Source organism: Salmo salar, chromosome ssa27, assembly GCF_905237065.1.
Source record: "Salmo salar chromosome ssa27, Ssal_v3.1, whole genome shotgun sequence".
Taxonomy (NCBI): Eukaryota; Metazoa; Chordata; class Actinopteri; order Salmoniformes; family Salmonidae; genus Salmo; species Salmo salar.
The window spans coordinates 30,072,655-30,085,715 of NC_059468.1; the positions used below are offsets into that span (position 1 = coordinate 30,072,655).

General features: G+C 43.3%; 1 protein-coding gene and 1 long non-coding RNA gene across 2 annotated transcripts; one reads left to right on the plus strand and one right to left on the minus strand.

The window, feature by feature from the left end:
- Nucleotides 1-5,409: 5,409 nt before the first annotated feature.
- LOC106588911 (uncharacterized) lies at nt 5,410-7,501 on the minus strand. Its single transcript, XR_001324730.2, has 3 exons — nt 6,956-7,501; nt 6,349-6,520; nt 5,410-6,199 (listed from the first exon to the last, which is right to left on the minus strand). It is a non-coding gene; the product is annotated as an uncharacterized lncRNA (long non-coding RNA).
- Nucleotides 7,502-12,242: 4,741 nt separating this feature from the next.
- Nucleotides 12,243-12,704, plus strand: nanos2 (nanos homolog 2). Its single transcript, XM_045709524.1, has one exon. It carries the CDS (start codon nt 12,243-12,245, stop codon nt 12,702-12,704), a length of 462 nt encoding a protein of 153 aa, XP_045565480.1.
- Nucleotides 12,705-13,061: the final 357 nt, after the last annotated feature.

Below are 13,061 nucleotides of genomic sequence, written 5' to 3' on the forward strand. Positions count from 1 at the left end.
AAAGCGCTGCCCATTAACTCCACCCAGTTCCAAGCACAAGGGCGGTACAGCGCGTGCATTGCTGCCCGCCCACATGCTCCGCTACACGCTCCAGCTAACAGCTGGGAAGCGCGCAGAATGAAAAAGATCCATTCCTGCAATGTGATGAGGAAGAATAGGGTATATTACCACATATTTAACCAACATGACGGTTATGGTCATCATTCCCCCCCCCCAACTGTATAGCTCAGAGGGAGGATGGTTGGGTACATTTTTGGCATTAACCCACAGTCTCACATACAATACCCAGTTATACTCCATAAAGGTATGACTTAAAAATGAACATATTGGTTCTCTCCCTGTCCCAAGGGATACCTTCCAGCAGGTGGTCGGCCCGAGCCGGCCCATTACGCCCGGAGAGGATCAGTGGCCAAACCCAGGGACGCATGTGTTTTAGTGGCAGCAGCAGTGCGGCGTGACCAATGCAGACAGGTGTAATCTCTGGGCCTCAAGATGCCAATTAGATTGAGTTTCTTTATAGAATAATGCAGTACCGTCGTGTTTAGTTTTGTTCGGGACTATCAAACACGGGACGCTGCTATACCAAGATCGTTAGCCTATGTAGGCATATAGGACAATGGGTCGGGACAGCAATTTACAGTTTTCTGGTCCCCTGATGTCTCATATGAAGATACTGATGACTGAACTGTGGTAACACGCGTTTAGGAGTGAATTCAACCGAGTGTTGATGGATCTTACGCCGTTTATGTTAACCTTTATATGTGACTTGCATGGATGATCTGTGCGTGCGTAAAGACGCGGCCGAAGTAATTGCGCACGCTTTGCACTGTCCATTCAAGATCATATATTCAGAAAAAATGTTTAATGCTTAAGCGTGTGGTTATATATCATACGAATAGGTTAAATTGTATATTTTAGTACAGGAGTGCCTTGAGGTCAGATGAAAGTCCACTTTTGGGTCTTGAAGGGCTTGTAATACAACATAGCCTAACGATAATGATAATGAGACGTAATGTGGTGATTATTATCTCGGTCGGAAATCATGGAGACCTCTGTATTTCATGACTGAATGTACATTTCATATTTTAGTCATTTAGCAGACGCTCTTATCCAGAGCGACTTACAGTAGTGAATGCATACATTTCATCCATTTTTTTCTCCGTACTGGTCCCCCGCGGGAATCGAACCCACAACTTCTACAATTATGAGCCTCTCTCCTGCTTTCCACAACAACTGGTCTAAGACGGATAGTTGTATTTTCCTGTAATTTATACGGAGACATCTGATACGGAACTCTGTCTAAATCATTTATATGGTTCCACCTTCATGGAGTAAGTCAGCCATGGAGACACGCGGCCTACATAGGCCCTAATACCGGTATGTGTCCGGTTGCTTGTACTGTAATATGATAAATTGCCAAATGTGATGCGACCGGCTAGCTGTCATTTTGTTCTATGACTTGTCACCTCCTCCACTACCTGAACGTAATAGCGTGAATTGCCAATGGACTCTCCAGTCCCCAAAATACCATACCCATCTCCTAGGTCCCTATTACGGGCACGAACCTGATAGAGCGACTTTGCGGTGTCTCTGTGTGGATCACTTACTATTTTATTCATTTATGCCCACACGCCCTTTACAGCCCGGAGCGGAGCCGCCGTAAGGTCAGTCTCGGGTTTCAGCGGCCACACAATGGAGACGCTATCTGTTGAGTCCCCTTTTTGTCTTCGTTCTGTGCAGCATGCTGACTAATCAGAATCCCCTTACATTTTGGCTAAGAAAACGTACAGGGTCTCTGGTAAATCCTCATCAATAGGTTGTCCTTAATCCCTTATGTGCATATCTCTGATGTGTTTATAGGCCTATATCATAAACGTAGGCTATACGTTTGGGAGTGTGCCAAATAGACCCAGAAAAATGTAATACATAGGTCAACATACACTGAGTGTACAAAACATTAGGGACACCTTCCTAATATTGAGTTGCACCCCCTTGTGCCCTCAGAAGAGCATCAGTTCGTCAGGGCATGGACTCTACAAGGTAGAGGAATTTTGGCCCATGTTGACTCCAACGCTTCCCACGGCTAGATATCCTTTGGGTGGTGGACCATTCTTGAACACACGGAACTCAGCAGCGTTGCAGTTCTTGACACACTCAAACTGGTGTGCCTGGCACCTACTACCATACCCCATTCAAAGGCACTTAAATATTTTGTCTTGCCCATTCACCCTCTGAATGGCACACACACAATCCACGTCTCAGTTGTCTCAAGGCTTAAAAATCCTTCATTAACCTGTGTCCTCCCCTTTATCTACACTGATTAAAGTGAATTTAACAGGTGACATCATTAAGGGATTATAGCGTTTACCTGGATTCACCTGGTCAGTCTGTCATTGAAAGAGCAGGTGTTCCTAATGTTTTGTACACTGAGTGTAGACACTCTATATACAGGTCCTATTATGAATGATGGATGTAGCTTAAACTGAAAAAATATATAAACGCATGGGGGGCCAGTGCCCCTGTGACAACAATTTTGGACCCCCTTGTGGCCCCCCTAAATGTGGAGTATGAAATAATTTCTACATAACACATTTTTGCTATCGTTCTTTTTTTACATCCGTTATTAGACAGAAAATGCAAATAAATTGTTGAATGATTATGAACATGGTCTTCTGCCTGCTAATGCCTGCAATGCAGTGAAGAAAACAATGTGACAACAATAACGTCTAATGTAACTGGCCCCTCTAACAGTACAACTGGCCCCAGCTTGGCCCCCCCCAGTTGAAATGGTCTAGAACCGCCACTGACCACGGGGCACTCTGTTCACAACGTTGACATTAGCAAAGCGCTTGCCCACACAACGCCATACACCCAGTACAGTTTGAACGGATTCATTCGTGAAGAGCACACTTCTCCAGCGTGCTAGTGGTCATTGAAGGTGAGCATTTGCCCACTGAAGTCGTGACAAATACATTTGATTTGATGTTGTGTTTACATTTTTGTTCAGTATAAATACAATTTTGGAATTCCATTACAAACTTTATTCAGCATTCTACTTAAAGTGCAGCATCATGATGGGCAACACCACTTGATTAAGCGCTATGGGGATGGTCATTGGTCATGTTTGGAAAATTGAAAAGTAATACTAGAAAACTGTTAAATACTTAACCTGCTGTTACTAGTTACCTGTACAAAATTGTAATCAGTAATGTAACTTTTGGATTACCCAAACTCAGTAATCTGATTACTTTCCCCTTAAGAAGCATTGGAAGAAGACAAAAAATAACCATCAAACGAATTTAGTGTCATCATAGCTGTCTCTGACTTGTGGTCAAACTCGCTCAGGTGGAACAAACTTGAGCCTTTTTTCAATGCTGAATTGAATGTCATTGAGAAAACAAAGTTGTCCAAGTGTATTATTTCGCAAACATCCTTTCTAAATTGAAAAGTAATCCAAGAAGTAATCATTTACTTAATCAAATGTATCTGTAATCTGATTACAATATGTTTTGCTGGTAACGTAACTGATTACAGTAGGCTGGGTTTCCCAAAACCATCGTAGCACTAAGATCATCTTTCGTCAATTTAGTTTCAATGGAATTAAGATAATCTTAACGCAGCAGGTAGCCTAGTGGTTAGAGCGTTGGGCCAGTAACCGAAAGGTTGCTAGATCAAATCCCCAAGCTGACAAGGTAAAAATATGTCGTTCTGCCCGTGAACAAGGCAGTTAACAAATTCTTATTTACAATGACAGTGGGTTCTTAACGGACTTGCCTGGTTCAATTAAAAATCTACAATCCTTTTGGGAAACACAGCCCTAGTCATTCTGAGAATTTCAAAAAATTCTTTTTCACCAGTTGAAAAACACAGCACACCTGTCAAGTATATAAAGCCCAAAGGTCATGGGTCATTTGAGAAAAGCTGAATTCTACACACAGTCAAACCACAGTTGTCCTCAATCAAACACACCTATTTCTCTCTCTCTCGCCTTTGGTCTCTCTCATACAGTCTTATAGAGAGCAAGAAAGAGGGGGGGCACTTGAAATTCAAACTGACACACAACATATTACATTTTTATTTACATAAAAACAGATACAATTTAAACATTGAATACGACCGCCTGATGCATCGTACCACCACACCTTACATGCCAATTTCCTTTGAATATCCCATAGACAAGCATTGAAATGGCCTGTGACCTCAAATCATTTCCGGATGGATTCTCCTAGGGTTTTCGCCTGCCATATCAGTTCTGTTATACTCACAGACATTATTTTAAGTTTTAGAAACTTCAGAGGGTTTTCTATCCAATGCTAACAATTACATGCATATCCTAGCTTCTGGGCCTGAGTAACTGGCAGTTTACTTTGGGCACGTCAGTCATCCAAACTTCCGAATACTGCCCCCTAGCCCAAAGAGGTTTAAGACATGAAGGTCAGTCAATACGGAACATTTCAAGAACTTTGAAATTTCTCCAAGCGCAGTTGCAAAAACCATCAAGCGCTATGATGAAACTGGCTCTCATGAGGACAGCCACAGGAATGGAAGACCCAGAAGTACCTCTGCTACAGAGGATAAGTTCATTTGTTACCAGCCTCAGAAATTGCAGCCCAAATAACTGCTTAACAGAGTTCAAGTAACAGACACAACATCAACTGTTCAGAGGAGACTGTGTGAATCAGGCCTTCATGGTCGAATTGCTGCAAAGAAACCACTACTAAAGGACACCAATAAGAAGAAGAGAATTGCTTGGACCAAGAAACACGAGCAATGGACATTAGACCGGAGGAAATGTGTCCTTCGTTCTGGAGTCCAAATTTCAGATTTCTGGTCCCAACTGTCATGTCATTGTGAGATGCGGTGTGGCTGAACGGATGATCTCCGCGTGTATTTCCCACCGTAAAGCATGGAGTTGGTGTGATGCTGCTTTGCTGGTGACACTGTCTGTGATTCATTTAGAATTCAAAGTACACTAAACCAGCATGGCTACTACAGCATTCTGCAGCGATACGCCATCCCATCTGGTTTGGGCTACGTGGGACTATCATTTGTTTTTCAATAGGACAATGACCCAACACACCTCCAGGCTGTGTAAGGGCTATTTGACCAAGAAGGAGACTGATGGAGTGCTGCATCAGATGACCTGGCCTCCACAATCACCCAACCTCAACCAATTGAGATGGTTTGGGATGAGTCGGACCGCAGAGTGAAGGAAAAGCAGCCAACAAGTGCTCAGCATATGTGGGAACTCCTTAACTGTTGGAAAAGCATTCCAGGTGAAGCTGGTTGAGAGAATGTCAAGAGTGTGCAAAGCCGTCATCAAGGCAAGGGTGGCTATTTGAAGAAACTCAAATATAAAATATATTTTGATTTGTTTAACACTTTTTTGGTTATTTCATGATTCCATGTGTTCTCATAGTGTTGATGTCTTCACTATTATTCTACAATGTAGAAAATAGAAAACATAAATAAAAATCCTTGAATGAGTAGGTGTTCTAAAACTTTTGACTGGTAGTGTATGATGACACCAAAAACCTGTAAATTTGCGATACTGAACAGTGCTGGAGAGTAATTGAATTCCATGGAAACAGTGCCATCTTGTGTTCAAAACAGCTTTCAACGAAACGTTCATCATGGCGACATAAAGTGGGGGGGAAATCCCTTAATCTTTATAAATGAATGGAAAATAAATCTCAGGATTTATTTTTTGGTTAATTTACAATGTTTTTATAATAATAATGACCCTCTCCCTCGCTCATTTTCTCTATCCTCTTCTAGTATTTCACCCCTATTTTCCATTTTCTACTTCCCTCATTTTATCCATCCTTCTGTTCTCAGACACACGAATACATGAATAAGGTGCTCCCAGGCAGGTGCTAGAACGTCTCCACAGTTTGCTCAGTCTGATGAAACGTGGAGTCATTTCTCCATCTCCAGAGAGGTTAAGAGAAGCTGCCCACTGACCCCACTTCTGAATTCCACTCTCCCTGACCCCTCCACTCCCTCCTCTCTGGGTTTGGGGTGGGTCGGTATCCGGGGGGTCCTGCTGGATCCCTGTCAGGCTGGGTGGGGTCTCAGAGGTCTGGAGGACCTCCACAGGGGTGACTACGTCCCCCTCTCCGGTTATCCCTGCAGTGTCTGGGCCACAGACACCAGCTGACTTAGTCCTTGGGCTCACCTTCAGCTCCTCCTCTTTGACCTGAAAGAGAAAACAAAGAAATGCAGAGTGATGAAAGAGTATGTGTGTAGTCTGAAGCTGGCTATGAGCACAGGTCATATTCAAGGCAAATGTATTTCAAGTTGGTCCCCGTTTAACCCCCTAAACCCAGTTTTCCCCTATTCCCTCACCTAACATTCATATTTTTCATGATGTCATAATCACTAGCTCTTCATAGGCCACTTATATATTTCTCAGCTTGTTACGTCTCTCCTTGGCCTGCCTCATCAACTCCTCCATGTCCTCTTAGCTGGTGACAGACTGGTCCCTCCTGATCTTCAGAGACGCCTGGTGAGGGTGCCTCTGTGTCAACAATTGGACAATACACACACACAGCAATTTAACCATGAGTGAATACACACACCAACAACAGATATTAGGTAGACACTCATATATTGTAATTAGTGTAATTAACAAAAAAAATACCATCTCTTCAATAGCGTTACTGTCCTTGGCATATTCAATCAGTTATGCACTCACTTACCATAAGATGGCAGCAGTTTTATAAATAATCAGAACACTAATCAAAAGACTACCCAAACAAAGCCCCAGTCTTAAAATGACAAGAGATTATGGAACTCATCCTCTCACTGAAGGTCCCCACCTTACTGGGGTTGTACCCAGAAAACTACCACCACTAGCAGGAGTGTGTGTTTTATTCTGTGTTTGATTCTGACACCACTATAGCGGTCTGAGGCTACAAAAGACTACACTTTGCTCTGCCCCGCCGGTACCCACCATGTTGTATGCCGCCCCGCTGGCCCTCTCCCTGGGATAAGCAGCTGCTCCAGGATTTCACTGGACCTGGGTCTCTCACCACTCTCATGAACCAGGCTAGGGATGTGGGCTGGGAGTGGGACACACACAAGGTCTCTGACAAGCATACACTCTTTTACACACACACACACACACACACAAGTGGTGGTAGTTTCCAGGGTACAGCCCGTGGTAAGGTGGGGACCTCTCCAGTGTACAGGACCACTCCACTGTCTGTGGTGAACTCTGACACTGCAGAGTCACCCCTACTGCCTTGTCTACTCCCAGTGTCATCCTGTTGGGAGGAATTAAAGTCACTTATATGAGGTAAATACACAGTGGCAATGTCCTAAATGTGCTTAAAAATATACTGAACAAAAATAATAACACAACATGCAACAATTAACGATTTTACTGAGTTACAGCTCATATAAGGAAATCAGTCAATTTAAATAAATTGATTAGGCCCTAATCTATGGATTTCACATGACTGGGCATGTGTCGGGGGGCTAGGGTCAGTCTGTTACATCTGGAGTATTTCTCTTGTCTTATCCGGTGTCCTGTGTGTATTTAAATATGCTCTCTCTAATTCTCTCTTTCTCTCGGAGGACCTGAGCCCTAGGACCATGCCTCAGGACTACCTGGTATGATGACTCCTTGCTGTCCCCAGTCCACCTGGCCGTGCTGCTGCTCCAGTTTCAACTGTTCTGCCTGCGGCTATGGAACCCTGACCTGTTCACCGGACGTGCTTGTTGCACCCTCGACAACTACTATGATTATTATTATTTGACCATGCTGGTCATTTATGAACATTTTAACATCTTGACCATGTTCTGTTATAATATCCACCCTGCACAGCCAGAAGAGGACTGGCCACCCCTCATAGCCTGGTTCCTCTCTAGGTTTCTTCCTAGGTTTTTGGCCTTTCTAGGGAGTTTTTCCTAGGGAGTTTTTCCTAGCCACCATGCTTCTTTCACATGCTTTGCTTGCTGTTTGGGGTTTTAGGCTGGGTTTCTGTACAGCACTTTGAGAATATCAGCTGATGTACGAAGGGCTATATAAAAATAAATTTGATTTGGGCAGGTGCACAGCCATGGGTGGGCCTGGGAGGCATAGGCCCACCCTCTGGGGAGCTAGGCCCAGCCAATCAGAATAAGGTTTTCCCCAAAAGAGCTTTATTACAAACAGAAATACTCCTGTTTCATCAGCTGTCCGGGTGGCTGGTCTAAGACCATCCTGTAGGTGAAGAAGCTAAATGTGGAGGTCCTGGGGTGGCGTGGTTACACGTGGTCTGTGGTTGTAGGGACGGTTGGATGTACTGCCAAATTCTTTAAAACGAAGTTGGAGGCAGATTATGGTAGAGAAATTAACATTAAATTATCTGGCAACAGCTTTGGTGGACATTCCTGCAGTCAGCATGCCAATTGCACTCTCCCTCAAAAATTGAGACATCTGTGGCATTGTGTTGTGTAACAAAACTGCACATTTTAGTGGCCTTTTATTGTCCCCAGATCAAGGTACACCTGTGTAATGATCATGCTGTTTAATCAGCTTCTTGATCTGTCACACCTGTCAGGTGGATGGATTATCTTGGCAAAGGACAAATGCTCACTAACAGGGATGTAAGCAAATTTGTGCACAAAATTTGAGAGGAAAATACGCGTTTTTTGCATATGAAACATTTCTGGGATCTTTTATTTCAGCTCATGAAACCAACACTTTACATATTGCGTTTATATTTTTTTCAGTATAAAATGTTGCCTATTACTATATTAGATAAAGCATTAAAAGGCGTGTCATCTGTATTGTTCAATGGAAGCCGAATAGTTTGGTTGATTTTAGAATCGTGACAGCGGATGAAAGGATCGCCTTCGACTCACTCTGGAGCAGAAAACAGCGCCACTTGCAACGCCGAATGTGTGTCATTCCATTAACATTATCTAAACCTCCAACTTTCAAAAGACCAGTCTAACATTGTGATATAGTTTTAAATAACAGGATTGAGGAACTGTCTGTAGCCTACCACGATTCTCGAGCTGCCGCATCCAATATTTATTTCCAATAGAAAAGCTTTCGGCTAGAGGTTCTACAGTTTGAGAATTACGCGGGATATTGACGCATAAGGACCCTCTCAAGCAGTCGGGTTCCTTCACTTTCCAAGACAGAGCGACCCATGTCGCCGTGGACTCTGTGCGTTACCATGGCACGTTGCTACAATACATCTGACCCGGTTTAAGGCCAGTAGTTGTCAGGGTGACCACAAAAACAACAGCAAATCCATTGTCCTTTATATAAATCCCCTTCCAAATCGTTCTTAGTCTTCTTAGGGGCCCCTGTGCAAGCAGGTTGACTCCAACCAATTACGTGACTTGAAATTTAAAATAGCACATAAGAAAAAAATACTTTTATGAAATAGAAATATTTAATATATGCTCTGGGAGGAGAAAGCAGGGCCAGGCGTTCCTGTGTTGGCAGTGACCACGGTGGTTCCACACAGGGGCAGGAGATGCAGACAAACCTCCTGTCGATGTCCAACGCCTGGCTCTTAGCCGCATATGCATGGCCTCCAGAGTTTTCCTGTATGTCAGGTTACAGATAGATAGCTATCGAGCATTTAAGTGTGTTATGTTCATTTAGTCAAGTCAACTTTTTTCAAGACAAAAAAAACTCAATGGTCTTTCATACCCACAACCACAAGGAGGCGATATTGAGGTGTGTGTGGTGTTGCTCTCATAGAACAGTCACTTAGTTCCAGAGAAGGTACGTTTTAGCAGATTCATTTGTCTTCTTCACTACTGTCGAGGGATCACTCGCAGAAAGGAGTAATTTCTTCAGGTTCTTGGTCTCTTGCAGAAGACCAATGTGGGGCTGGAGGGGTAGAAGCACTGGGTTAGGGCAGCCACACACATACTGACAACAATTAACATTGTATTGTTACCATGAAACTATTATAGGATGAGATAAGGCAAGTGACATACAGACAAGACAGACAGGCAGGCTGACCAGCAGGCTAGACAGGGACAGACAGACCTGGTCCATGCAGAGCTCGTAGTTGGCCCTTTGGGCCAGCTGCTGCTCGGTGTGGGCCAGCTGCTGCTCGGTGTGGGCCAGCTGCTGCTCGGTGTGGGCCAGCTGCTGCTCGGTGTGGGCCAGCTGCTGCTCAGAGTTCATGACCAGTCTCTCCACCTTCTGCATCTCCTTGACCAGGCCCACCACTGTCTGTCACCTGGGGACAGTTCAAAGGTCAGTCACCTTATTTCATCAGCATCACTAAGGCTACTAAGCACAAGAAAACATTGTTTTACATGACTATCCTTTTCTAGTCTGTTTTATAGACCTTTCACAACTGAACTGAGTGGAAATCTTATGTGGATTTCTTATGTAGAACTCTTTAGGTCTCCGTCAGGCTTACTGCACGTTTCACAACAGTGTAAATATTTACAGAAATGCCAAGTGATCACAAGGCAGGTCCCAACTGCACGGCAGATGAATAAACATGGCAAGGACCAGGAGATCTAAACACCTGCCGTTCTCCCACTCCAGAGTATCCCTGTCCCCAGCACAAGGTGCACCTGTGGAATGATCATGCTGTTTAAACAGCTTCTTGATATGCCACACCTGTCAGGATGATCTTGTCAAAGGAGAAATGCAGACTAACAGGGATGTAAACACATTTGTGCACAAAATTGAGAGAAATTAGCTTTTTGTGCATATGGAATATTTCTGGGATCTTTTATTTCAGCTCATGAAACATGGGACCAACACTTTACATGTTGCATTTATATTTTGTTCAGTAATATCTTGCATTTTTCAAATTCTACCAACTGGACAATTATTGACTTGTAGCTAAAAGGTTGTCATTTTTATGCAATTTGTACCAACACTGGCTTCTTCATGTCCACTTCTTAGAGTGAAAAACATTTTATCAGATTTCACAGTCCGTGCCTAAAATGGTATTAAGCCTTTACTAACAGGAGAATGCATCAAACCACTTCCAAAATAAATCACTTACCACATGAATTCAAACTTATAAAAATGACAGAAGAATATAGCAAAGAGCTTGAACGTGGAGCAGCTTATTAGCAAAGACAAAAGTGAAATGTGGCAAATTTCAAAACTCTTCAGAATCACTTGGAACCCTCTATTGGAACTATACAGTCCGTGACAAAACAACTTCTGACATCCCAAGTAAGCCAGTAAACATATTGTATGTTGAAAACAGAATGGTGCAGGGTCACAACAGAGTACAATGTTTGCAGTTGTACTGGCACCTATCAATGATTTTATAACATTGTCATTTTTTTCTCACTGCACATGGTCAACTGTGTCAATGTAAGGAACACATGCAAGCTGGTGGACAATACATGAGGGTTTGCATGCATGCAGTCAAAACGCTAAGAAGCCTAAATGTGATACTATGTTTCTGACCAGACCTCAGTCTAGTCATCCTCCGTCTAGACATAAATGAGGCTCCATGTGCAGCTGCAAAACAAAATCAAGAAGATACCCATTGACCTTTAAAGTTTAAACCCTCAGGGCCTTATTGATCACTCTATTCATATAACTGACATATCAACACATTTGCTGTAATAATCTGGAATTCCAGCACCAATGCACAGTTGAAGCATTTGCTACACAATGTTGGCTTTAAATGCATAAGACTATAGGTTATTGTTCATGCAACTTTGAGAATGCATTAAGGAGAATATGAATGCAAATTGACAAAAGGGACCACTTCAATTCGATTTAACCTGTTCTACCGAAACCCTATTAAGCTACACAATATGGGAATAAAATGGTCCTACATATATACATTTAAAATCTGCATACAAGCTTCCTCGTTTGGTGTACCGTGTTAAAAATCTGTGTTAAAACACTGCATAACTATAAAGAGAGAGTATGGCAACATCAAACAGAATGACCTTCAAACCTTTAATTCTGACAGACAGCTCAATGTCTACTCATGTGTTGCTGCTTGAAAAAGTTAGTCAAAACAATAACTGCACGTGGCAATGTTTACCACCTGGCTGGGGCCAGTCCCTTGGGCAGACACACTTCGCAAGCATACCGCCCCTCCGACTAGACAAGCTACATTCCTAAAATGTTTGGCCCGGGCCACTAGGCTACTATAAATTGCTGGAATGCTTCCAGGCCACAAACATTATTGATGCAGAGTTCCAGAAGCGTGTACATGATTTCCGGGAAGATTACAACAATGCAAAGAAACCTAATGGCTGAGAGCAGCCTCGCCCCAACCCATTATTTCGACATGTGGCATGACTATATGAACCTAGGGAGGCTGCTGGAGAAACTGTGTGACGTTGCAGATCGGACAGCGACCACCTGTACCCAGTTAAAGGAGCACGGGCCGGACGCAGAGGACCACCAGACCGGTCGCCAGGACCAACAGTGGTTTCGTCTGAATTCCATCGGGACTGAGAGCCTGAGTTCTGCAAGCAGCATTTCAGGCAACACGAGCCACAGCCTGGCTTCCGGTGATTACTGCGGCTTCTGCAAGCAAAATGGAGAAACGGCAGAGATCTTCCGGAGCCACAAACTGAAATCCAAAGACAGCAAAGTCATCTGCCCCATTCTGAGGAGCTACATTTGTCCTATGTGTGGCGGCACCGGAGACAACGCTCACACACGCCGGTACTGCCCACAGCGCAACGGCGTGGTGCCGAAATACTGGGGGACTGGAGTAGAAAACAGGAGGAAAATCAATCTGTAAATACTTATGGAGAAAATATATCCAACGTTCTTGTTCAGTTAGATAGGCCTAACTATATATTTTTTTTTTTACAAAGTGGGTAATGCGCCTTTGATGTTCTGCGATGAAAAAAATAAACCTATTTTCGTACAACTTATTTCGTTTTTGTTCACGTTCTCCTCAATTCTGGTATATGACTCGTTATAAAAGTAACTAATTTCTTACTGAACCTTTATTTAACTAGGCAAGTCAGTTAAGAACAAATTCTTATTTACAATGAAGCTTACCGGGGAATAGTGGGTTAACTGCCTTGTTCAGGGGCAGAAATACAGAATTATACCTTGTCTGTCAGGTCTGGGACTCGATCCAGCAACCTTT

Excerpts from the sequence above, each read along its gene's own strand:
- nanos2 (XM_045709524.1), top strand. The coding sequence starts at position 12,243 with ATGTGGCATGACTATATGAACCTAGGGAGGCTGCTGGAGAAACTGTGT.